The sequence below is a fragment of the Centroberyx gerrardi genome, chromosome 7 (genome assembly GCF_048128805.1).
Source record: "Centroberyx gerrardi isolate f3 chromosome 7, fCenGer3.hap1.cur.20231027, whole genome shotgun sequence".
In the NCBI taxonomy this organism is placed as follows: Eukaryota; Metazoa; Chordata; class Actinopteri; order Beryciformes; family Berycidae; genus Centroberyx; species Centroberyx gerrardi.
The window spans coordinates 27,237,990-27,264,316 of NC_136003.1; the positions used below are offsets into that span (position 1 = coordinate 27,237,990).

At 41.6% G+C, this 26,327-nt stretch overlaps 2 protein-coding genes and 1 long non-coding RNA gene across 3 annotated transcripts; 1 reads left to right on the forward strand and 2 right to left on the reverse strand.

Moving 5' to 3' along the window:
* Positions 1–281: 281 nt before the first annotated feature.
* Positions 282–20,039, reverse strand: LOC144539483 (uncharacterized). Its single transcript, XR_013504983.1, has 2 exons — positions 19,983–20,039; positions 282–938 (listed from the first exon to the last, which is right to left on the reverse strand). It is a non-coding gene; the product is annotated as an uncharacterized LOC144539483 (long non-coding RNA).
* rac2 (Rac family small GTPase 2) lies at positions 1,342–15,924 on the reverse strand. The gene is made up of 6 exons (XM_071896119.2): positions 15,730–15,924; positions 10,248–10,319; positions 8,966–9,083; positions 8,787–8,849; positions 2,869–3,028; positions 1,342–1,553 (listed from the first exon to the last, which is right to left on the reverse strand). The coding sequence occupies exons 1-6, from the start codon at positions 15,762–15,764 to the stop codon at positions 1,423–1,425; spliced, it is 579 nt and encodes a 192-aa protein (XP_071752220.1). The 5' UTR covers positions 15,765–15,924; the 3' UTR covers positions 1,342–1,422.
* On the forward strand, positions 17,427–26,267 carry cyth4a (cytohesin 4a). Its single transcript, XM_071896115.2, has 13 exons — positions 17,427–17,556; positions 18,435–18,517; positions 18,804–18,868; positions 19,763–19,829; positions 22,378–22,496; positions 22,590–22,670; positions 22,850–22,962; positions 23,260–23,408; positions 23,562–23,673; positions 23,824–23,900; positions 24,015–24,083; positions 24,338–24,486; positions 25,225–26,267. The coding sequence occupies exons 1-13, from the start codon at positions 17,517–17,519 to the stop codon at positions 25,301–25,303; spliced, it is 1,203 nt and encodes a 400-aa protein (XP_071752216.1). The 5' UTR covers positions 17,427–17,516; the 3' UTR covers positions 25,304–26,267.
* Positions 26,268–26,327: the final 60 nt, after the last annotated feature.

Below are 26,327 nucleotides of genomic sequence, written 5' to 3' on the forward strand. Positions count from 1 at the left end.
TAAATGCCTCCTCCAGTCGTGAATAAAATACAGAATAAAAGACACGTTTAAGTGATTTCCTATTTTTCGACAGTTTCAAGGAAAGATGCTTATTTGCTGTTAGATCTCTCACCAGAAGGAGGATCAAGCTGCTCCTGGGAGAAGCTCATGATGATTTAGAGACATAATCCCCTTCATCTCATTCTGCGTTCACTCAAAACCTCTCAATCCCATCCAACCCACCAGGCAATATTCTGTATAAGGCAAAAATATTGTTTTTTGGGTGCAAATCAACACACCACTACTAAAAATCTGTTTATTCTATAACATTGGAGCAAAGTCAGTGATATTACATGTCAGTTTCAGACAGACTGTAGGCCTGTCACACCACAGTGCCACTCTGTAGCCCTGAATCAGTTGGGATTTTGAATTTCTATTCCATTTCGCAATAAAGTATTTATGCATAAAAGAGAACATTACAGGTTTTTTTTCCTCAAATAGGTACTTACAAAATAAAGGGGCAGTAATACAGCATACAACAAAAGAAAGCTCCATGATTTCTGTTTAAAATTTGAGATGAATTCATAAATATTTAAAGGTGCGATATGTAGCATTTTAGGTTTCTCAGAATTAAGAGCCGACAGTGAAGTTGAAACTATGCGGTTAGAACAGTGGGACTGGAATAAAGTTGTAAAGTAAAACGGTTGCTGTTTTGTGCTGTAAAGCAATCCAGCAGATTTTCCATCCAAATTCGACCCGGTGGCACATAAAGTAAAATGCATTGTGGGGGCTGGTAAAAGCTGATAATCTTCTCAGCAGTTTATTTATGGTAATCATACCGATGCCTCGTGGTAGTGATTTATTGATCTTAAAATGCTACATGTAGCACATTTAAAGTCCCCATGAAATGAACTCCCATTACTTTTACTTCCTGGAAAACACAGTGTCTGCATGCTGCACTAGCAGGTGTAAATATCAATTTCTAACCAGTAAAACCATCAGATTTTTGAACAATCCCGCCCCTCCGCACCCCTCCCATCAAATAAAACTGCCTTTCTCTTCCTGACTCATATTCCATTGGTTTAGACTTTTGAATGATCCCTCTCTGTGTTATGTCCCGCCCCCACATCCTGGAAATACATCAAATCAAGGAAGTAAAGGTGCCATTTCATGGGGTCTTTAAGGCCTGCTGCAATTACAGTACATAATACACACCTTGATTAATACTAAGTGCCAGTTTCAAGTCTAATATACAAAAAGAAAATGCAGGAGATAAGACGAAGCAAAGCAGCAAAACATACTGCATCGTATTTGTATGAGATTCCAATGGTGCAAAAATTGTTGTGGCGAGTTTTGTGTGTGTGTGTGTGTGTGTGTGTGTGTGTGTGTGATCCCTGAGCCCTTCGCTGTGTGTCGGTGGCGGTCGGTCGGTCAGCGGAGACCTCAGATCAGCTGACAGCCTCGCTTCTTCACCTTGGTGGGCTGTGGACACAACACCGCTCTGATGGCCTCGTCGAACACCGTCTTCAGCCCTCGCTGGGTCAGAGCGGAGCACTCCAGGTACTTTACTGAGTCTGAACAGATGAGACACAGTATGAAGACACAAGCAAACATGTCAGCAAATACACACACACGCATACATGCACACAGGCAGGCATGTAAACAGACAACACAGATTATGAATTATGGCTCAAATGCCATTCGCAGCTCCAACAGTGTTTACTGCAAAGCCGACAAGTTTGAGTAGAGTGACGTTCACGTTCTTTATCTGTCAGTTTCTCAGCGTGCCGTGCGTCTGATTGGTAAACAAGGATTAGTGCTTGTCAATCACAGTAAACAGATCAATCACATATTTACTGTCACATTCGATCACCAACTAAGCTAAATCCATTGTTGATCCAAAATCATCGGTGCAAAACCCCTCACAGATTTGGCCGAACACACAGTAGCGGCTGCACTGGCTTAGAAGATTAGCAAAGCAGCAGAACTGCTTCACACTCCGTCTCTGTTCGACATGATGAGCGAGAGCTGAACTGGCAAGGAGGGGAGCGGACATGTGGCTGACATCGCAGCACGAGTTACACCTCAACCGACTGGGAACATGATGAAGCCCGGGCTGTATTTTATAGTCCAGCACAGTTAAAGGGATATTTAATCATCTTTCAACGTTAAACTTTTTGTCTAACCTGGGGTGAAAACAATTAAAAATATTAATTCTGTGGAAATAATGATGTATTTTGTCAGACTTTGTCTGTGAATTCCAGCAGAGCTATGACAGTTTTATCTGGCAACAAGACAAAAATAAATCCTCCAGTAACTCCTACTATACAGAGGGCGGCTGGTCATTTGTAGTGGCACACTGCAGTTTTTCCATTATTAATATTTACTGAAATCTGTTCAACACCTATGCTAAATGTTTTCTAGAGGTTTTTATAATCCTACTACTGCTAATAATAATAATAATAATGATAAAAACACTAATAATGCATTTCTAATAATTATTCATTATTACTTATTATTTTTACTACTACTACTAATAATAATAACAATAGTAATACATTCTTAATCATTGTTATTACTTATTATATTACTACTACTCCTACTGCTGCTACTACTACTGTTACTACTAATAGTAAATAGCCAGTAGAGGTATTGACTGAAGGAGCCAGTGGGATTTTCCATTACAAAAGCAAATAACACAATGGTGAAATAATAATGGTGGTTTAGAGGATTTTCAACTATTAATCATTCCGTTTTGAAGAGCAAGGTCACTTTTTTCCCTTTTCTTCACTGTATGCACTGTGTGCGCTCAGTGGAGCCTACAGCCGTCAGTGAGGGTCGGGGGTCAGGGGTCGGGGGTCGGGGGTCGGAGCGGCGGCCACAGCTTACCGATCTCCTTGGCCAGCGCCAGGCCCTGAGGATAGGTGATGGGAGCCAGCTTCTTTTCCTTCAGCTTCTCCACCGTCTCCTTCTCATCCCTCAGATCCAGCTTGGTGCCCACCAGGATGATGGGGGTGGAGGGGCAGTGGTGCCGCACCTCTGGGTACCACTGGGGGGAGCAGCAGTTTTAACACGCACACACACACACACACACACACAGAGAGAGACAGAGGGAACAAAGCAACAGCCATTAAGCACAAATTCAGAGATGGAATCAATTCCTATGGAGCGATATTTCCCTCAAAACAAATTGTACGTAAAACCAAGATGTAGTGCAGTAATGGTGTAGTAATGGTGATTTATTTTGAAAATGTGAAGACGGAAACCACATAAAATCCGGTCCAGAATCAGGAGAACGCTGTCTACGTACAAATCATTTCTTACGAGTGAGAATACAAACAGCCAAAAGTCTGAATGCAAAAAAAAAAATTCTACAAACCTATAAATGGAGATGAGAAATGAAAACTGAAGGATTCGTAGTTGTCACATAAGGATTTCATTTGAAAAACATGGGTTGGGTTTTCAAATTACTTTTTTTTATTTTTACGATTGAACCATTTCATAATGTAGAGTTTATGTACGATTTGTTTTTGGGTAAATAAACCTCCATACCATTCGCTCTAAGTTGAGGAAGTGACTGTTCTCCAGGGGTCAAAACATATGGTCCTGATATCCGTTCAGTGTTAAAAGAAATAACAGGCTGAGTCATCTATATTTGAATAAGTCTATCTATATAAAAATAGTTTCATTACTGTTGCCACTCTGTTTAGGAAATCATTTTCCAGCACTTTTCTGGCACATTATCTATCAAACTGTGGAAGGCCATAGACATAATTGATCGCAATCAATTTCTCATCAATTCAGACAAAAACAGTTAGTGATGTAATCGTTTTTCAAGGACTATGCAAAGCTTCCATGCGTTGTTATTCATTTTTTCTTTTCCCATGGTTCAACTTAAATGATTTTCTGGGGTTTTCTATGATTTTTCAAAGGTGAATCGACCTTTTTCCAGCTTTAATAGAGGCTTTTTTTTTTTTTGACATACCATATAGTACTAACACATCGTGCAATACCTCTATAGCAATACTGCTACTAACACATTGCAGAAATAAAATTCAATAGGATGATACAGCAAACTACAATAATTGGCAAGCTGTTGAGGAGCATTCAACAGTCACCAGTGGAAATTAGTTTTTCTAGCACCTGTAACAGAGCAGAAGCTGATTAGCGATCGTTAAATGAGTCCATGAAAACACAGAGCACTAAGGTGTCAAATTTTTTTTTTGTCTGCCTCTGTGTGCTTTGAAGCCTTTAATCAGTGAATTACTCAGGCTACTAAACAGCATTCACCTCCAGGTTCAGGGCTTGTCATTTTTAGTGTCTGAATAAAACGTAATGAGAACAGCTAATGCCCCCACATCGATTTTGAAAACGTCTTTTTTGTGTGTTTATCACAAATGTTCATTGAAAGTTTGACACGCTCTTTCCGTCATCATCAAACCTTGAGCGCTCAATGAGCAGATTGGAGTTTTAGTTATGCAAATGTTTTTCGCAGGCAGAATTGCTCTGGAGGCAGAAATAACCTTAGAGGACTTGTGTCACAGCATGACAGTCGTAGCGGCCAGAGAAACATCAAAGGAACAAAAATTGCCATATATTTATGGCGGTAAATGCGCACTGAAGACCAAGGACAATGGAAAATAATGGTTTTATGTACCTATTTATGTAAAGATCATAATGAGCTAGGGTTGACAAGTGTGTATGTCCTCTGATGTGGCACTTGGTTTTTGTGTGTTTGTGTGAAGAGAGAGAGAGGAAGAGAGAGAGAGAGAGAGCGTTTGTTAATGCTTTTTTTTGTGGGGGTCGGGGGATGCCATGCACTTCAAGTTTCACCCCCTCTGAAGATGTGAAATATAAAATCTTCGCTATATATAAAATCTCTAAAATCACTTATATGCCTATCGCGGGTTGCCTCGGCTCTTATTGTTTTTTGTCGAACGTGTGATGATGTCATCGTGTTGACACCTGGGTTTGATACTTGAAGCTGTTATATTGGTCAGCTTCTGGACAAAACAGGTGACGAGCTTGAAACTAACACTTAAACCTGCAATAAGCCATTTCAGACCCTGTAACCAATCCTGAAACTAACGTGTGCTATATGGAGATTTCCTTGAGACATAATGATATAAACCAATATCCACACAGCAGCAGCTTCACCTCTTTTCTAAAGCTTGTTGCCAAAACTCGGACCGACTCGAAGCTCCTTTTTGTAAAACTAGCTTGTCTCCTCCCTCGCTGTTTAAAAGCGGCGCTCTCCCCCTCCCATTCCTGAAAATACTCATAATGGCGGAATCGATGAGAAGCGAGTGAGTAAACTTGTTAAACTAGTAAACTTGCTACCTTCCTCTTCACTTGTCATTGTGGACATGTACATGGTTTGGACATGGACATGGTTTGTCACAGGCTGCAAAGCTCTCACTCACCATTGCACTCTATATGCCAGAGTTCAGTGGCCTTCATTGGCCTTGCGCAGACTTACTCATTGGTACATATTTATTTATAAGTCCATCCTTGGTCTGCTCCCCTCTTACCTCTGTGGGTATATCTCACTCAAAACTAGTAATTATTGTTTGCGCTCAAATGACACCCTCTTACTGTCCGTCCCTAAGGTTCGCACTGAATTTGGCAAACGGGCCTTTATGTTCTCCGCCCCTGCAGCCTGGAACCACTTGCAGACAGATTTGCAGCTAGATGAGCTGATCCCGATTAGGGCATTCAAAAATGTAGTGAAGGGTTTGGAGGCAAATTCAATTGGAATTTGTAATTGCTTCCTTAGCTAGACCCGTTTCCTCCTGTCTGTCTTTTAGGCATATGACTCTGTGAGTTACTACTGTATGTTTTGTTTTATGTGCTTTTAATCCTTGCTTGTATGTTGTTTGAAAATCTGTATTGCTGCTATCTTGGCCAGGGCTCCCTCGAAAAAGAGATCTTGTAATCTCAATGGGACTCACCTGGTTAAATAAAGGTTAAATAAAAAAAAAAAAAAATGTAACCTTCAGTGGGAGAAAGATCTGGCAAAGTGAGACTGATAACCGGTGACACTTCTCCATAGGTATGTTTAGCTTAACTATTAGCCTGTATGCACGGTGCTTTGCTAGGTTTGACCTTAGGGGCCTCCGTAGTGCAGTAGCTTTGCTGTGTGTTCTTTACAAGTATGTTGTGGTTTCTGTTACCCTCCAGTGGTCAGAAAATTTTGCGTATTGCAGCTTTAAGCTAGTTTTCACTTGTTGAGCAATACATGGTTATCTCTATAAAGTGAGGACCTTTAAGTGTTTCTCTGAAGACAAATATGAATATGAACTGTCTACCCTGTGTGCAGTAATCGCAGCACTGAACACTGAAAGAGATTCCCACTCCATAAACACACAGTGCTTTTAGATATTAACGTTTTAATCCTCAGCCAAAACAAAATGGTAATACAGCAGGGAGGCTACAGAGGCAATAAGCAGAGAGAGCACAGAACAAATTGCTGCTTCTTTTGACAGGCAATCATCAAAGTGACATGGATGAGTTGGTGTGTGCATGTCATTAGAAGATGGCAGCAACGGTCCATAGACCCACTGAAAGACCTTATATTTGATACAATGGCTTCCACTGTATATGCCTCTTAATCTCACCAATATTGCGTGTGTGTGTGTGTGTTTTCTTTTCTTTTCCTTTTGTGGACTGTCTCAAATCTCAATCTGTTTTGTTTTTGTCTATTTATTAGCCTTTCTTTTTGCTTTTACATCTTACTTTTTCTCCATTTTGATAAGGATGCGTTTCTTAATGTGAAATCACGGTCTGTTATACGGCCTCTTGACCCATAAAAACTGTATCTGTAATGATCATTTTCAAAAATAACAAATAAGCGGAGAAAAGGAAACAAGCTTCCTACACATTCTGCTTACTGCTTACCTTTCCCCGCTTTAAATAGAACTCCATTTGTCACCTGAACCTCTCTCATCTATCAAAGCAGCATTTAAATGATGGATATCATGTTACTATGGTGACTGAATAGATATAAAGCACTGGGACCTTGACAAGAGTTTGAAAAAAAGAGCGTTAGGAGAATGGACCGAAGTTACACACGAGGAAATGTGTCAGGCGTTTGCATAAAGGACTGGGGAAGGGAGATTGCTATTGTTGGAAGGTAATTACAAATCAAAACGCTCAGTACACTTGTTTGTGCGAGCGGGGAGAGTCTAAACAGCACAAATTGGGATGGATTAACGCCGGGGCCTCAATAATTACCGATATCAAGAACAATTTTCTCTCTCTTCCATCTTACTTTGTGCACCTGCAATTTCTGCAGCGGTTCATGCATTAATGCTTTCTTCTCGTGGCTTGCCGCTGTGCAGATCTGCCACCACAGCAGACCCTCCGGCCCACTTTGGAAGCAATTACATTTGCTTTGACTGATGCACGGTACAAAGAGAAAAGAGCAGCGTATTAATCAATCTAATTGTCTTATGACCCTTAGCCTTCCCTTCAAATGCTCCCAAAACTCAATTAGACATTGTACAGGACTCAAAAGTGTTCTGTTTACATTTTTAAAAAAAAAGCTTTATCTGTTTTGAGGGTTTTTGTAGTCTAGCTAGCCTGTCTTATCACATATTATCCTACTGAATGGGGAATTGTGGGAACAATGGCTTCCGCACTATGCTCAAGAGAATACAATGGTGCACGTTCATTTCAGGAGGACTGAAAAACTACAGAGAGAACAAGTAAAGCTGCTGCTGGTAGATTACCTTGTATTATGAAAAAAAAAAAACATGATTGACGGTGTAAGAAATGGGCCTGATTTGACAAGGGTCAACTAGGAACAATCCAATGGAGAATGGATTGTCGGGCTTATTCATGCTGCTCGGCTCATTTATGTCTGTGTTAAAATAGTCCGGCAATTTTCCTGACGCTAATTATAATTATTGTAAAAGTCACATTCTGCGATTGTGCTGCAACAACCTAAAAGCAAGCTGAGGATGCCACAATTCAAGATGAGCTTTTTTCTCCTAATTCCAGTCCCTTGCAGTGACGGGCAGTATTGTTCTCAACTGTTGAAACTAGGTCTAAAAACATGCAATTATTAAAAATCATATACAAATACATATACTGCTATGTGTACAAGATAAATGCTCATATTTGAATGCGCCATGAAATGCTGCTGAAATGATGAGCTAATATAGATAGTATATTCACTCTAGGTGGGGTAACACCTTGTATATCGCTGTGCATGTGAAAGCCTCAAGTCATGTTTCACGACACATTCATGAACGAACAATCGGCATTTGTAACATCTTCATTATACATTTTGTGCTTTAAGGCACAAAACAGGAAGAGGGCGCTGTTCTACAAATGGAACTGAAACTTTCAGAGTTTCTGGTAATAGATGGAGTGAAAGGCCGATGGAAAAATCACTTCCAACATGTTTAGCCTGTTCAGTAAAGCCAAAGACAAAACCTGTGACCAACGAAGCAAAGATTATCTTTGCAAAAGGATTTATGGGAAATGTAGTTTTAATTTTGTGAAACAATAGCAGTAGCAACACCACTGGAGTGAGGCAGAGGCTATCAATTGTCTCTCACTATGGTCTCACTTGTTTACAGTCACTATACCAAGGTATCATAATTAATTTGATATATTGAAGTTTAAAAATGCAACACATAGCACCTTTAATGAATATATTGCCATTTAATTTGCAGCATACTCTTAATAACACTAGGTTAAATTAAAAAGAAGCAGGCAGTGTGTGTGCATGAGTGTGCGCATCATTGTGCATGTGTATGTGTTGTTCTCTGAAAGACAGATGCCACAACACACTGACTGACCTTGGCTCTGACGTTCTCAAAGGAAGCAGGGCTCACCAGAGAAAAACAGATGAGGAACACATCCTAAAGACGGAAAAAAACAGAAATGAATACAAAGAAAGATAAATTGATTTTAAAAAATGGGAATGAATATAGTCTGCTGATGTAGGTTTGTGTGTGTGTGTGTGTGTGTGTGTTACCGTCTGAGGATATGACAGCGGCCTGAGCCTGTCATAGTCCTCCTGTCCTGCTGTATCCCATAATCCCAGGTTAACTGGCTTGCTGTCGACCATTACATTGGCTGAATAGTTATCAAAACTGCAAGAAACACAAAAACAATACAGATGAAAAGAGTTGAGTCAGAAAGGAGTTGAGTCAAGAAAGAGTTGAGTCAGAATGTAAAAGAAAAGAAAAACACTGACCATGACCTGATAGAGGACAAAAGTTTTATTTTAGGAGTGGCTGAATGATTCAGTACTAACTTAATTATGAAGGTTGTTTTTTTCTAACTCTTTTTAATGGATCTTTTGTACTGATAATGGGTAACTCGAAAAAAAAAGTGGAAGACATGCCATTTTATTGGTCAGATGTAGCATAAAAATGGTAACTTTGCATTCTGAAGGTGTAGCATTTTAATGTCAATAAATCTTAATCTCTAAAATAAAGTTTGCAACATTAATATAATTACTGTAATGTAATTACTGTAAAGACCATGGCCGAGAAGATTGTCAGCCTCTACCAGCTGCCACACTGCATTTTACATTGTGTGCAACCAGGCCAGATCTGGCAGGAAATCTGCTGGATTAGTTTACAGCACAAAGGGAGATCGCTTTATGGCACAAAACAGGAAATGGGCGCTGTTCTTCCAGCACAAATGGAGCTAAAGCTTTTGGAGTTTCTGGTGAAGGAAGATAGTTGAGTGAAAAGCAGATGGAAAAAATCACTTCCAACATGTTAATCCTCTTCAGTGAAGACAGAACTGCCAGGTAGGGGGAAGGGGGACAGGAAGCAACAGGGTTTATGGGAAATGTAGTCTTAATTTAGAGACACACTAGCACTAACAATACCAGTGGCATGAGATAGCACCGACATTTTCAAGGTGTTACTAAGTAGCATTTTGAAACATCAGTAGATTTCTGTCAAATTAATTGTGATACCTTGGTATAATTACTGTAAACTACAAGAGGCTCCCAGTCGTCTCCACCATGGTCTCATTGGTTTACGGTAATTATACCAAGGTATCACAATTAATTTGACAGAGATGTATTGTGTATGTATGTTTCAAAATGCTACAAGTAGCACCTTGAAGATGTTGGTGTAAGTTTTTTCTTCCAATTTTTTAGTGCAAGCTTCATTGTTTTTCCCACCCTGGCGTGATAGGTGCCACGTCATGCTGGCTGTGTTGCGTAGTGTGTGTTGGTGTGTGTTGGTGTGTGTTGGTGTGTGTTGGTGTGTGTTGGTAAGCAGCAGATCAACACTCACACTGTAGGGATGTACTCTCCTGGGAAGGCGTTGGTTGTGTAGCTGATGAGCAGACATGTCTTCCCCACAGCACTGGAAACACATATTGAGCAATCAGTTGTGTGCCAATACACACACACACACACACACACATACAGGTTTCTTGATGCAAGAGTACACAGAGTTACACACAGCAAAAGCACATGAATGTATCGAGTTCTCCATCACACCATAGTTAGGGGTCCAAGCACGAAGTGCTGGAACCCTATTGTATTTGCTGGAATTATTCTTCTTTCTTTCTTTCTTTCTTTCTTTCTTTCTTTCTTTCTTTCTTTCTTTCTTTTTCTCCGCTAAAAGTATCTGCAGCTCAGAAAAGGAGTCCTACAGCAACCATATTTGGCAGGTGGGCTCCTATGGCCCACCACTACTCAGGCAAGGCAGCCCATGCACATTGGCCAGATGGTGGCGCTATAACAAGCAACTTTACGTTTTGGCCAATAACTTCTGAACCGTATGTCGTAGACTGAAAATTCTTGTGTTCCTAGAGTCCAGCCCATATATATTTTTCACAACTCCTCCTAGGCCGGCATCCAATTCACATGAAACTTGGTGTGGAGAATCTTGGGACCGTCCTCTTTCAAAATTATATAAAGGTTATTGATAGGTCAAATGGTTTGGCTTTTATCGACCAATAAACTTTTAACAAAACACGCCATAACACTAAATTGGCCATAACTCATTAACCATTCATCTAATCAAGCCAAAATTTGAAACACATATTGAGAAGTGTTGTGTGAACACACCCAGAAAAGCATTTTGAGCTGTACCACTAGTGGGCGCTACAAAAGCATAAAGTTCATATCTCATAATTGACTGCCAGTCGATCCATGAAATTTGGTCATTATTGATGAAAGTGGGCGTGGCTTATTGCATAATAACCAAATCTTCATTGGTATTAAAGTCCCAACTTCAAAAATTCATTAAAAATCAGCCGTATGTCCTAGAGAGCTGACATTTTCAGGACATGTCGGCTGAAGTGAGATAAATCTTTCGTACACCGGTACCTACCCCCGATTCTGACGTCGCCCCCCTCTGTTTATAGCAAAAACTGACTGTGATCCCACAGTGTTGTCCTCCTAAAGCGTACGTTACAGGAAAAAAACAACATGATTTTTGAAATCGCCATACCTTAATTAGTAAACAGCCCAAAAATTATAATGATATCTTGAAAACTGAGTGCCATCTGTCAATGGCAAAATACCTGAATGTCATCACTGACTGGGGTGTGGCCGGACCTTTCAACCCACAGAGAGCAGTGCAGCAGCAGTTTTCTGCCCCATGTGACTTATTATTGTTTTATTCGTTAATGGAGAGCACTACAATGTTCTATAAAGTGATTAGCACTGTCAGTCTGTCGATCATAGGCTGCAGTATCACACTACTTCTCCCTTTAGTTAGTTTCTCCTCACTAAACCTATAACAGGAGTTTGGCTCAGTAGGTAAAGCATCAGCCTTTCATGTGGAAGGTTGTGGGTTCAAATCCAGACTTGTCCTTTCCAAAGTCATTAGTCATCAAGGACAAATAATAGAAAGTTCGGCTGTTGTGAACAACTCTAGCAATGTGGTTGCAATGAAAAGATTAACTTGACAGAAGTCACGGGCCAACACAAAAGCCGGTGTTAGACTGCATGTTCGATCTTCACAACATGTCAGTTGTTGTGTGTGTCTTTCTACCTTATGTAATGTTTTGTCTATCTGTCTGTCTTATCAAATTGTGCTTGGACCCCGCAATCGCCGCTTGCGGCTATAGTTGTCATTGTGTTTAAATTCCCTCGCTGTTGTTAAGATGCCTTCTGAATCCTTCATGGTCATTTGAAAGTGCTACGGCGAAAGGTTATTGATCGTAACACTTTCACAGACAACTTGGATTGTTAAAACTCCCTCAAAAGGGCTGCTGATTGATTCAAAGTTATGTGCGTTCCTCCGATTTTAGAGCTGTCTAGGGAAGCCAGATTATGAAACTTTGTGCCACAGTTATAAAACACCTCAGAGGGCGGTGAATAGACCTGGAGCTGAGAGTCACATTCCACAGGAGAAAACAGCCTGCGTGTACAGACACGAGGCGAGGAATGTCGGGCCGAGGAGTCCTGCGCTGCTGAAGGGATTGTTTTGTGCAAGGTTGGAAAGTGGCACCCGAGGCTAGACGTGTTATGTATCGATTTCTTCAAAAAGGACTCCAGGAATACATCTTATTTTAAAGATATGTACAAGAAAAATACACTTACAGCGCATACATTCAAGCTGGAATCTAAATAGGACATAATAATTACAAAATAAGACTATTAATGGTCATGCTATGATTGATAGAAATATTGATAGTTTGTATGATGGAGAAATGTCTTTTAAAGCTGCACTAGGCAAGATTTTTATGCTAACATACACCAGTTTTATCAATCTAAATCACAATGGAGATGCTGTAGTTTCACCGTATTTGCCCAAATTAAATTCTGGTGCGGGGTGTGGACACTGGTGGGACACTGGTGTGAAACCTTCTCCGCCCACAGCAAGCGAGCAACATCCAAAACTTCCTCCGAAACAGCAGCAAGCGAGCGCTCCATCCAGAGAGACAGTTGGACTCACTAACAATGGTTGTTAAGTTTTGCTGACGTCACGTTACATGACTTTCAAAACTTTAAAAAAAATTCAAACAGTTCCCTCTCGCTGCCACTTGGGGCGCCACCGTGCAGAGTGGCCTAGTGCAGCTTTAAAGGATAAGGATATAGGACCGGTGTTATTTTTTACGTTTGTGCCAATCGTCTAGGTTGCCGCTCTCCTTTACATTATTCCTGGTTTGTCTGCACACTGTCAGTATAGTTGGAGATATTAGGGCTTGTTTTCCTTCCTTCGTTAGCTGGGACAGCAGTTCATTTCAAGCTAGGTTTGACACCTTAAAGTCTGTATTTTTTTTTTGGCAAAATGATTGGAAATGTAAACTAGACGTAGACAGAATAGGCCGTAACTCTAAATGACATTCTCCTTTACTGTATTCTCCTTTAAGAAGCTCTCTGCAGTGAAAAATGAGAATGCAGATGCTATTTTTTTTACAGTTAAATCAAGGCAAAGTAAAGACAAAGTTTGTTGGCAGTGTGTGTGTGTGTGTGTGTGTGTGTGTGTCAGGGTATGTACAGTATACGTCCTCGCCGCTGTGACTCACACACACATGCTGTTGACTTTGTTGCTCTGAGTCAAAGCACAGCGACCCCCCGCCGCTCCTTTACCTCCTACTCCCAACCTGCTGCTCGGGCCTTGTTCTCCCTCTCCTCTCCTCTCCTCGTCTCTCTCTCTCTCTCTCTTCCATGTCAGCCGCTTGCACCTAAAATAAATCCTGATTGATCTGACTCTGACGGTAAGAGAAATAAATATTCAAAGGAAACCCAGATAAAGCCTAAACTCAGTAAGGGCTGTTCGATCGAGCGATGCGCCCGTCAAATGTTAACACCCTTGTCGCGCGCTGACAAAAACGTTTTTAATCTATTCCTGAAACCCTCATATCGATCTAAATCTTTAAGCACGACTCTGTTTCTCCATCATCTCCAGTCCTGCATGGGGCTGCACATGCCATGCTGAGTTAAAACAGGGACAATCTCATTATTAATTTTTAATAATAAAAACCTCTTTGGAGATTAGCAATTTCAGTTTCTTTTTCATTTTCATTTTCAGTCAATCCCTATAGCCAGCACACACACACACACACACACACACACAAGGCGACACCCATCAGCTGTCTAGTTATGAATGACACTGATTGTTTTCAGAAAAATACATGTATCATCTCTTCTATCTCTTTAATCCTGCGTTTATTCCAAATAGCAGCAAAATGAGGTGAAACAAAGCGAGGAGAAGCTATGAGGAACTATGAGGAGGTATGACTGCAACGGTGGTGGTGGTGGTGACGGTGTGTGTGTGTGTGTGTGTGTGTGTGTGTGTGTGTGTGTGTGTGTGAGATGGTGGTAGGTCCTCACAGCAGGCAGATGAGACGACAAAGTATCTGTCAGTTTGAACCTAATTAGTCATTTTCTGTTTTATGCCTTGCTCTCTCCGTCTCTGCTGGCTGTCTCCTGGCCTGCCCACACACACACACACACACACACACACACAGTGAACTCTAAGGTTGCGTGTGCTTGAGTTTTACTCTGACTGTCAACCCCCTCCTCCTCCCCCCACTGCCAACCTGACATGCAGCAGATCCAGAGGGACTGCTCTACTTTCTGAAAACACTTCAGGTGAAAAGCTTGTTCACTTTAATCACCCTAAAGAGGGAGGGCAAAGTAGATATTGGCCGGAGAATGGGGAGGTTATCCCGTCGAGTGTCATGGCAGCCGTGTTGACAGCTGCCTCAGCCAGCTGTAATGATGGGTTGGCACGTATTATACTGGAGCGCTTTCACCTCTATTCACTCTTAACCTCAAGTTGAAGTCGTGAAGTGGGATAGTATCGCTGTCCTGAGTGAAGCGGCTGGTCACTGAATAGATTTCTAAAGCCCGTCTACAGCGCCGAGGCACTCGACACCAGCGGAATCAGCAAAATAACATCAGTGCAAAACATCTTTAACCTTATCTTCAAAGCGCCTGGAAAAGCCGGTAACTAATATTTGGTAAGTGTGAGGGAAGTCGCGCAGCGGTTATAAAAGCTGAGCGAGACACTTGAGCCCCAGACAGCGAGACTCTGAGACTTAAGACCCAGCGAACCGCACCGACCAAAGAGGAACTGAGCCCGAGTGTAAAAATAAGCACAGCAGGAATTTATCTGTCACCAGCATTGAGGAAGAGTGAAGGAGAAGAGGCAGATAAATCATTTTTTCTTCCTAGATCAGCACTCGGTTTACAGCAAGCATGGGAAAAAAAAGTTATTTAATCCACTTCTGTATATTATCAACACCTCCTCTCCTCCTCCTCACACACTACTTCCAATCTGCTGACTGATCTGCATCCATTTTGTCATTTTCAGTTTGCCCCCAACTTTACCAAACCATTTCCTGCCTGATTTCATGGCGAAGAGAGTTGGTGAATCAAGTCAGAAACTCTCCTTGAACTAAGCTGACGCAAACGCCTCAGATTGACAACTTTTCCCAGGCAAAATGCTGGGCAAAGTGTTTTATATCCTTTTTTTTTTTATGGCAAAGATGTCTCTGTTTTACAAGCTTAGTCTGGAAGGCAACACATGGATCGCCCTGGTGAGAGTCTGCCTCTGTAAAGAACCTGAGGGAAATGAGCCTGAGGCATGTTTGACCAATCAGTTTATATCACCATTTATATGACTTGACTGGCAGACACAGACACACAGGCTACATTAACAGACTTAAACTGGCAGGTCAAACTCATACGTGATTCGTTCAGGCAACATGCACACAACCTGCTCACAGTGCAGAACTGCAGTAAAACAGACAAGTCTGATCTTGACTCATAAAACCAGAAACAGCTCTAGAGCATTGCACAAAACTTACCCATCTCCCACCACCACGCATTTGATGGCTTGCATTGTCCAAACTCTAAGGAAACTTTTTATGCAAAGTTATTTTTCTAACCAATAATGATAATGATGATAAATAAACTGAAATGAATGCGGCTGGAGGTGAGCGTCTTCCTCTCTGTCTCGTCTGTCTGCTGCTGAGCGTCTGTCTCTTCTTGCTGTTGCTTGTTGCGACCAATTTCAATTTTGACAGGCAGCAGGAAGTAACTTTTGCTGCCTTCAAGTGCCGTTGGAAATACCACGATTCTCAGTTGAGCGCACATGAGCCACCCAATGAAATGGTAAATACGGCTGGGAAAGTCTGGATTGTCAACAGTTGGTGGTAAAAGTGATGTATTATACAGCTGGTAAACAGTAAACAGCTCATTACTTGATTCGTTGTATCAAAACATCAATTTCATGCCTGATGTGGGTTCAGCCTAGTGATTAGAGAGACTGGAAGGTGTCAGGTTCGATCCCAGCAGCAGCCGTGTGTCAAAGTGCTCTTGAGCAAGGCACTGAACCCTCTACCTGCTCACTCACTATAATTGGCTCTTGGATAAGATTGTCAGCAGCTAAATGACAAATATGTAAATGTAATTCTGCCTGCACACTGAAGACGGCCATGATGTTACTTCTGCATCTATAAAAATGTTTCAAAAATTGAATGAGAACATAAAAGGTTTAGAAAATCTACCATCTTTTTTCTACTGAAGATATTCTACTGGTTTTTATGCACCAAAGTAAGGCTGAGCGCAGTGATTTCTTCTGCAGACTTAAAATAAAACAACTAAGAAGAAAGTACTTTTGGTACAGGGTCCATTTCGTTGTTATTTCAGACCAAATAAGCACTTGAATGTGCCACAAGTCGGCATTACAACCTGGGAGAAGTCAGAAGTAGGAGTTTACGAGGAGCACTTGAAGGCAGCATTTGGCTCAGGCCAGATGTTGGATGGCAGCCTGCAGAAAGAGCCTGCAGCCTAAATAACGTTTGTTTTTCAGTCTAACAAAGCATGATATGAACAATGATTGAAATGTAATAAAATATGATAATTTGTAGTTAAAGGGTTTATTCCAGCTTTCTTTGAGGTTGTTATAAAATGGTAAGACAAAGCCAGTTGTTCGCACATCATGTTGTACCTGCACACTAGGTGGGGCCAAATATTTAGAAATGAAAGAAACCCAGTTTGGCTGAAGTTTAAATTAAATTAATTCTTTGGACTAAGATTTTCAGTACATTAGATCAGCATCATCTTTAACATCACTTCTCAAAGCACACTTGTATACTCATGCTTCTATACTTCACCTTCTTTTTCATAAGGTTCATTTGTATGTCCTTCTTTTTGTAATTTTGTATGTGTCCTCTTTTAGTTTTTTACCCTCAATTGTCTCAATTTGTTTCCTTTTTTAGCTGCACTTTTATTGTATTTGTTAATTTATGTTTTTTATCTTTTGCAAAGCATTTTGTAAAGATTGTTTGGAAAAGTGCTAAAATTCTTCTTCTTCTTTTTCTTCTTCTTCTTTTTATTAGGGTTTTGATCACTGTTGTCATAGGTTGAATGATTTAATGAATGAACCCCCCCCCCCCCCCGCCCCCAGAGGCTGCGTTTCAACATTTTGCCCAGCACGTCATGTTGTAATGTTGTAATCTGTTATCTGTCATCTGAGCCGATGGGTTAAAAACTCTGTGAGTCCCTGCAGCATGGCAGCGCCGGCCCGACTCTCACTCTGACACACCGTCTGCTTCCTGTGCAGCCTCAGTTGCTCTCCAGCATCAACAACATGGCATGCCGGAGAAAAGACAGCTTCCTCTGGGGGAAAGGTAGGCTTTTAATCCAACAGTTTATCACAACTTTAAGTATTACAAACAGCTGTGTACTCAACACCAAACACCTAAACCTGTTGTGAGATGATAGTTGTATACAGATAGAGTCACAGGAGTCATTTGGTCTGGAGGGCTCGCTCAGGATGCCATTGTCATTTGTGAATTACATAGTACATAGTGAATTGAAATGTAATGAGTTATGAATTTTTCAGTAGAATTAATAGATCCAGTGATGATGTTAGGGTTAGGGTTAGGGTTACGATTGTAAGCAGCTTTGAGACCAAAAAAACTGAACTCAGACTTCAAAAGTGTTTTATTTTTCTTATTTTGCCTCATCCTCATTTTTCCTTTCTATGATACTGAAATGCATTCACAATCGATAACTTAATACCCATTTGGTGGTACTGTTACCTCATTATCATGTTTGTAATGTCACCAAATTGTATCAAATGGGAGCTGTGATGCTGGTTAGATCATGCTTACTGAATACTGAAACTTAAAAAGTGAATCTAAACTACTGCGTCTCATATTAGCCTACTGGGCAACAGTGTGGTTAAAAATGTATCTAGGTAAGCCCATTCTACATGTGGGGAAGTTGTGCTGTAATTATTCTGGCCGTGCTGTAGCTGCAACATCAGGCTGATTCTGCAGAAAGAGAAGTGGTTATTTTTAACTCTTTCTCAATGTTTCTCATTCATTAACCACTTCTCTAACCAGTGAAGGGTGAAGCATGCGTGCAGGCCGATGCGTCGGTGTGAAAGCGGTTGTCAAGGCGATATAAAGGGCCGTGTATTGACTCAGCGGCCGGGTTTGGCCGCTTCATCGAATATGCAGATGATTCCTGGAGTAAACTTAACGCTGTTGTCACCCCACAGCTCCACCGAAGATCATCCCAGCGGAGAGGAGGCAGACCAAAACCATCAAGATTCATAAGAGTGACCTATTAGATGACATCCAGGTACTGTGTTGACTTTCCTCCCAAGGTCCTCTGTCAGCCACATCGTGCCTGTTCATCTCCCACTGCTGGCAAACTGAGCAGAGTCCCATTCACAGCGCACACATTTCATTCACCAAATATTCCCTCAAACACAAAGCTCAGGTTATTATAACTTTGTGAATAGCCTGGCCATGAGCTGCATGGCAACAGGCAGCTGGAGTAATCGCTGCGGCCTTCATTTCATCCCATGTTGACGTCACCCCCCCCCCCCCCCCCCCTTTTATTTTTTCTCAACTCCCTCTTGCAGAAGCTGAGGTTGGAGATCGAGAGCGTCATGACAGAGATCCAGAGCACCGAGCTGGACGAGCAGAAGTAAGTTTGAGCGAATTACAGAGCAACTCATCTCTGAGTCAGCGGGGCCTCTTCCCCTTACTGAGTGACTCTTTGACTCAGTTTATACTCCCACGCCAGAAAAGTGATGCTTACTTTGACAATGAACACCCATTTGTTATTATTATAGTCAGCTTTATTGCCATTTTAGTCTGCCTGAGTCAGACTACAAAACAGTTTCCAGAGATGCAGCCACAATCTGGGCTTCTGCAACTTAAAGCATCTTCTCACCTGTTCGCATGAAAAAGCCTCCCATATGTATGACAGGACATTTTTGTTAATGAATGAATGAAGTCTTCTCATGAATCCCCTTTTTAGATCTCTAAAATGATTTTGGTGTATACCTTTGTCAGAATTCACAAACACTTATTTCCCAGTGGATAAAAATGACATCAGCTTGTCTCCACCACCAACAGTTGGCTTTGAATAACTCCTCAACAAGGACAAGTATGATGACAGTTAAGAAAGAGAGGGACTTGCTAAATGACAGAAACAAGATAAGATCAAATTTGGTACTATCTGCTGTTCAGAAATGGATTTACAGGTCTTCCCCCATCTTACCCTATGTTCCATTGTTAAAGAAATCGAACAGGAAAAGGGTCTTGTGACATTCTGGAAGTCGGTGCGTGCGGCTGCGTCAGTACGCGTCTGGGTTTCCTGTTGTCACCGCTGTATGGTGATAATATATCTAAGCGGCCAGTAACAACAACACTGTGTGGCTGTTACTGGCATGACAACCACGCAGTGTCCCAACACCGCTTGTGTGTGTGTCAGCTCTTACATGTCAGACCCTCCGCTTGCTAAAGTGCACTCTTACCAATCATGGAAAAAGTGTTGTGACTATAGCTCATCTGTCTCATACTTGTCTCTTTGCAGCAAAAATGTCATGAGGAACAAGAGATTCCTGTGTGGGAAAAAGAAGTTCAACATGGATCCCAAAAAGGTGAGCTCATACTGCAGACTGGAGTTACAATAATTACAATAATTGATTTTCTGATCATAGGAGGCTCAGATCCAGTTGATTCTTTACTCTTTAAAGTCCCCATGAAATGAACTCCCATTACTTTTACTTTAACAGAGTATCTTTCATGGTGACCTCATGCTGCACTAGTAGGTGTAAATATAAATTCCAACCAATAAAACCATCAGATTTTTGAACAGTCCCGCCCCTCCACCCCTCCCATCAAATCAAACTGCCTTTCTCTCCCTGACTGCTATTCCATTGGTTTAGACGTTTGATTGATCCCTCCCTGCGTTATGTCCCACCCCAACATCCTGTAACAACAGGAAATACATCAAATCAAGGAAGTAAAGATGCCATTTCATTGGGTCTTTAAAGGGGTATTAAGTAATCGATGACCTCTATTGACGACCAGTAGGAACTGCAACAACATTGACAACGGCACGGTGGCTCCCAGGTCCTTTCTGTGTGGAGTTTGCATGTTCTCCCCGTGTTTGTGTGGGTTTCCGCCGGGTGCTCCGGTTTCCTCCCACCATCAAAGACATGTATGTTAGGGTTAATACTCCTGTCGGTGCCCCTGACCAAGGCACTGGCAAAAAGAACTGGAGTTGGTCCCCGGGCCCCCTGTACTGCGGCTGCCCACTGCTCCTAGTGTGTGTGTAGGATGGGTCAAATGCAGAGGACAAATTTCCCCACAGGGATAATAAAGTATACAAAAAATACAAAAAATACAACATTGATAGCGCTTATCTCCTCCTACACGAAGTCTCTGGTACAGCCCCCCCACCCCTCCTGTTGCCTTGAATTACGGTGGCCTACGGTGGTTTTTGACACAAACAATAAAGTCACATTTTCACATTGTAGAGGAGTAAACTAGCTAATTAGAGCAGAGATCCAATAGAAACATCTAGTGAAGAGGTAATATATCACCAATGCTAACCACTGGAATCACAATGCTGCTTTGTCATTTGCTTTTTTGGCTTAAGGATGAGGCTTTTTAGTCTTTATAGCTGAAATGTCTTTAGATGGCGGTCGCTCGCTCGTAGCTCCGTCCTCCATTGTTGAGAAGTTGAAAATGCCAGTATGTGGGGCGGACTGGGAGAGTCTTGAAACTCCAGTGGGTGGGGAGTTTTTGTTCAATGGGCCAGAAAATGAGTTTTGAAAGCCAAAAATCTCAGCAGCTTACCAAGTAGTCGTTCAGTCATTGGTATTGCTCAACAATCCTATCAACCAGCTGCAGATATATTATGGTCTGTTTGTGCTATGGGGCAGTAAAAACCATACTTATTTCCCTTTAAACAGTCCAAAGTGGATTTGAACGTAGCTGAAATCTGACCCATGCCATATGTAGAACGGTGTGTGTGCATCATCGCCACACCATCAGATATAATAAAAAAAAAACTGAATTTGGTCACTTGTGCCTGCTAGTGCACAGTACATGCAGCCATAGTAGCATGATCAATGCCTGGAGACATCACAGAGCATGTGACATCACAGAAATATCCCGCACACACCCCGACATGCCGCACATCATTAGAGTCACCGGGTTCACATGGAAACGCACCGTGGGTCGTGTCCTGTGTAATGACAGCGTCACAATAAAGAGATGTGAATTTCTGATTTCACTCACTTATCATCTCTGCTCTGGAACTGGAAGAGTCGACCGCGAGGTGACAGAGAAGATAATCTGATCTGTGAGCGGATGCGGATGCGGATGCGGAACCGAGTGACGCGTCTGATCTGCAGAACTGCAAACCGTGCAGAGGCAGAGCGACCGAAAGCAGAGGCAGAGGCAGAGGATGAGCTATAGCGAGAAAACCTACATCCTGTTCCCTGAAGTGGGGCTGAAGCGCAGGATGCCACTTAACCACGGCGACCTCCATCTTCATTTCCCCCAACTCTGAGCCCCTCATAAGAGACAGGACCTCCTTAAAACACGGTGCCCGGAGACGGACGAGCGCGTGTTCGAGAAGTTTTAAGACTTCTTGGGGGTCAGGGTGTCGTTGGGTGGAATTGAGTTGATTTGACACAAGATGCTGTACTCGCCTGCAGTGCACACTCGATATAAGGGGTTTTATTTAGCTGGCTCTGAAAACCCTATGAGAGCAAGTGGTGACAGCCTGCAGTATTTAAACACTAAGCAGTATTTATTTTAGTGATACAAAACCGTTCTGAAAAGCCTCAGAAAGCCTTCTAGCAAGATGTGCGGTGTGATTAGCTCAGAAACACACACAATTAGCAGGGCTTATACAAAGTTAACCACAATTTTTGCCCAAAAATATACATAAAAGCCTGACGTGTCAGTGGCACATAGGACCTGTTGGTAGAAACATGCATGTGAAACATCTGATAAAAAAAAGGGTTCTCTCAAAATTCTTAAGAAAGTTGCACTCTTTTTCATCATCATTTTGTCATGTAGTTCATCATTTTGTCATCATTCATCATCATTTTGTTTGTAATTTGCATGCATATGGTCTCCAAAACTGCACATATAAATCTCATTGCGACTCACCATCCTCTTTGTCTTCAGGGAATCCATTACCTGGTTGAAAACGACCTGCTGGAGTGGACAGCGGAGACGGTGGCCGAGTTTCTTTACAAAGAAGAGGGACTAAACAAGACTGCCATCGGGAACTTCCTGGGAGAGAGGTGCGGTACACACACAACGATGTGGCAATTATCTTAATTTGGATAGCAACTGAATTGCAGACCCTTATATGATGTATTTTTTGCCCCATACAGGGAGGAAATGCACCTCAAGATACTGAAAGCCTTCGTCGGCCTGCATGAGTTCTCAGACCTGAATCTGGTGCAGGCGTTGAGGTTTGTTTCACATCAATTTTGCCCGTGACCTTTGCATGTAAAGACCTTTGAAACGCAACGTGAAATATTGCAACACTGTTGCTTTTCATCTTGTGATTTTTGATGATGTGAAATCCTCCTTCTCCCCGGTATTTGCTTGACATCGTGTTTTCTTTCTTTGTGTCTCTGTCATCTTGCAGGCAGTTCCTGTGGAGCTTTCGTCTCCCAGGAGAGGCGCAGAAGATTGACAGGATGATGGAGGCATTTGCAACGCGCTACTGCGACTGTAACGCCGGGGTCTTCCAATCAACAGGTACAAGCCTGCCTCATTTAGAGGACATTACCACCGTTAAAAAGTTTCCTCATCACTGTGGCTCCTCATTTACCCCATCTCCAATTTTATGGATTGGAGACACTCCCACAAGGCTAGTTATATGCTGTTAAGAAAAGTGCTGCTTAAAATACATTTTGCTTAGTGGATGTATTCACAGAAAAACCTATTATTTTTAATGGGTGCAAGTTTTACTGCAGAACTCAAGAAACTTGCTTTTGTGTTTTTGTGCGTGTGTGTGTGTGTTTGTGTGTGTGTCTAATGGGGGTTTTGTGACAGACACCTGCTACATCCTGTCTTTCGCCATCATCATGCTCAACACCAGTCTCCACAACCCTAACGTGAAGGACAAGCCCAGCCTGCAGCGTTTTTTTTCCATGAACAGAGGCATCAACAACGGCAAAGATCTGCCCACTGAGCTGCTCACGGTCAGCGCTTCCTCCCCCGTCTGCTGCACAAACTGTTTATCAGCACATTTAGCAAGCCACATCTGATTAGACCTTTTTTTTTTTTTTCTCAAAACTTGAAAAACGAGTATAGTTTCAGGTTGAAACTAACTCTTCTCTTGAAATGTCCCCCAGAAACTGTATGAGAGCATTCGTAACGAGCCGTTCAAAATCCCTGAGGATGACGGGAACGACCTGACGCACACGTTTTTTAATCCAGACAGAGAAGGCTGGCTGCTCAAAATGGGTGAGAAGATCAGAGCCTATGGGAATTGTTTCGTGGCAATGTTTCCAACACACACAAGCTGGAGTTGACTTTTTTTCATGCTTAGAGGCAATTATAATGATAAAAAAGTGGTCCTCTTTTCCCTAAAATACAGTTGTCTCTTCTCTGCAGGTGGCAGGGTTAAAACCTGGAAGAGGAGGTGGTTTATTTTGACAGACAGCTGCCTCTACTACTTTCAATACACCACAGTAAGTAGCGGTCTTCCTTTTTGGGCAAACTGAAGCGGACACGATTAAGAAAACCTTGAAGACACAACATCTTGTCCAAAGCTAATGTCTCACTATGATTTCTGTCTCCCGCAGGATAAGGACCCAATCGGGATTATTCCTCTGGAGAACCTGTGTGTCAGAGAGGACACAGCAAGCAAACAGGTAGAGCATCATTAAGTTTGGTGTCACGGTCTGTGGCAGGAGTGGCCCAGCTTCCTCAAACACATTATCATCTAGCACAGCACTTAATGATTCATACAGCGGCTTTTAAATTCGCTTCTAATGCAAGCACTCAATACAGCCCATTTAGAGAGTAATGAGGCTATCATAAGACTATTAAAATAAACATGAAGCATAAGCACGCTCTAATGGTTATCTGTGTGTATGTGTGTGTGTGTGTGTGTGTGTTTGAACAGTATTGTCTGGAGTTATATAACGCTAAAGGGCAGAAGATCAAGGCATGTAAGACGGAGAACAAAGGCAAGGTGGTGGAGGGGAAACACCAGTCCTATAAGCTCAGTGCAGCCAGCGCAGACGAACGGGACGACTGGATAGGCGCAATCAGGTGAGAGCCGCACATGGGACAGCACACGGGAGGTCACGTGCCTTCGCTGAGTCATGTTTGTCCGGGATAAACCTTAAAACCCGTTCACAAAGTCACCCAAAGAGTTAATAAAGAGGAAGAGAATCACTTGAGATGACCAGGATCATTAACCTGACCCCCCCTGGAATCAGCTTTTTCTCTGAAACTTCACACAATTCATCTCAAATCCAGTATTACACTGCAAAAACTGACAAGCTTGTTAAGTTATTTCATCTTGTATCCAGACTCATCAAGCTTATTTTGGGATTTTTTTTAAATCATCTTACTGTACTATCAACAATTTTGACTTTTTTACAGGATAATGTAACTTTTTACTTGGTAAAAGTGAAATTGTCTTGGAGAAAGTTTCTTGCTTCAACATTTTCTTCATTGTTTCATGATGATTTCTTGAAAGAAGTCATTTTGGCATGTGTCAAGTGAAATTTATTGAAACCAGCAAGATTATCTGCCAGTGCAGTGAGATAATTTGACTAAAAATATCATGAAATAAGATTGATAGGTCTGGAAACAAGAGAAAATCACTTGACAACTTTTATTTTTTTGCAGTGTAAAATTGAAGGCTCCAGTTTATCAGGGTAAAGGGTTTGATTCCCATGATAAAAATATATGCACTCATGGATAAAAGCGTCTCTTCTCGTTGATCTTTACTCTTGATGATCTCAACATCAAACTGAAACTTACTGTAATCTTCCACTGCAGGGCGAGCATCACAAAAGACCCTTTTTACGACTTGGTGGCTCTACGCAAGAGGAAAGTCATCAGCAACGCTTCCTCATAGGACCGAAACACAAGGCATCAGTAGAAATTTGGGATCTTTAGATGTGTTTGCTGGTGGATTCGCCCTGCGCTTTGATGAGAGACTTTCCAGGAAACCTAAAACCAAAGCTTGGGAACCACAGTACAGTGTTTTACAGAAATGTGCAATGTGGGAACTGACACTTAATGAAGCTGTTCAGTGTAAAATGAGATGTGGGAGCTATTTGTAGCTTACAGTAAAAAGCTGCCCAGTGTCCAACTTCACTTCGATTGTGCAAGCTTCAAACTTCAGGGAGAATGCAACAACCATGGTGACGACTTCAGTTGACGCAAATCAAGTCTGTTCAAATACTATACAGACTGTAAAGTTCTCTTTGGGTTTTGCTGAATGGATCAGGAGGAGAAAAGTCTGCAGCACTTTGTTCAGCATGCTTCAGGTGATTTGAATGGAGAAAATGTGAATCTTAAAATAGCAGTTTCACATCTGGGGTGGAGGGCATTTACTTTAAAGAGGAACCGTCCAATTTTTCAGATAAAGTATTTTCACTTCCTCATCAGTTCATGTAAAACCAGTTCATTTCCTCTTCATAAATGACTGTTTAGCCTTTCAGTACAGCGGTTAATTACCTATTAATTGGTGTCATAGTGAGTACAAAAAGGGCTACAAAGTCATGTAAAATCCTAAAGTTAGTCCCTGTGAATAGTTGGTTGAAATAGTTTCCTTTAGCTTTTATGAGTTCTTTTGAATGTACATATGTTTTGTAAATATTACACAGTGCTTTCATTAAATATTTCATGCTTAATTTAATTAAATGACTTTATATTGATGGGTGCATTATTTGTTATGATACAATAAATTAGTTTATGATCAAAGCCTGTGTGGTTGTTTCTCCAGCAGATGGTGCTAGATCATCATCTTTTGCAAGCTACAAACCAAGCACCTCTTTCATCAGGGAGTTCATGTTCAAGTATAAGACAAATCTCATTATTAATCTCATCAATCCTTTTTTTCTTAAAACACTGTAAATACCTTCTAGGGTAACAAC

Excerpts from the sequence above, each read along its gene's own strand:
- cyth4a (XM_071896115.2), top strand. The coding sequence starts at position 17,517 with ATGGCATGCCGGAGAAAAGACAGCTTCCTCTGGGGGAAAG. Across the intron at positions 19,830-22,377 it reads TCAACATGGATCCCAAAAAG|GGAATCCATTACCTGGTTGA; the intron begins GTGAGCTCATAC and ends CTTTGTCTTCAG. Across the intron at positions 22,963-23,259 it reads CGGGGTCTTCCAATCAACAG|ACACCTGCTACATCCTGTCT; the intron begins GTACAAGCCTGC and ends GTTTTGTGACAG.
- rac2 (XM_071896119.2), bottom strand. The coding sequence starts at position 15,764 with ATGCAAGCCATCAAATGCGTGGTGGTGGGAGATGG. Across the intron at positions 3,029-8,786 it reads TTGAGAACGTCAGAGCCAAG|TGGTACCCAGAGGTGCGGCA; the intron begins GTCAGTCAGTGT and ends TGCTCCCCCCAG. Across the intron at positions 1,554-2,868 it reads GGCGCTGGCCAAGGAGATCG|ACTCAGTAAAGTACCTGGAG; the intron begins GTAAGCTGTGGC and ends TCATCTGTTCAG.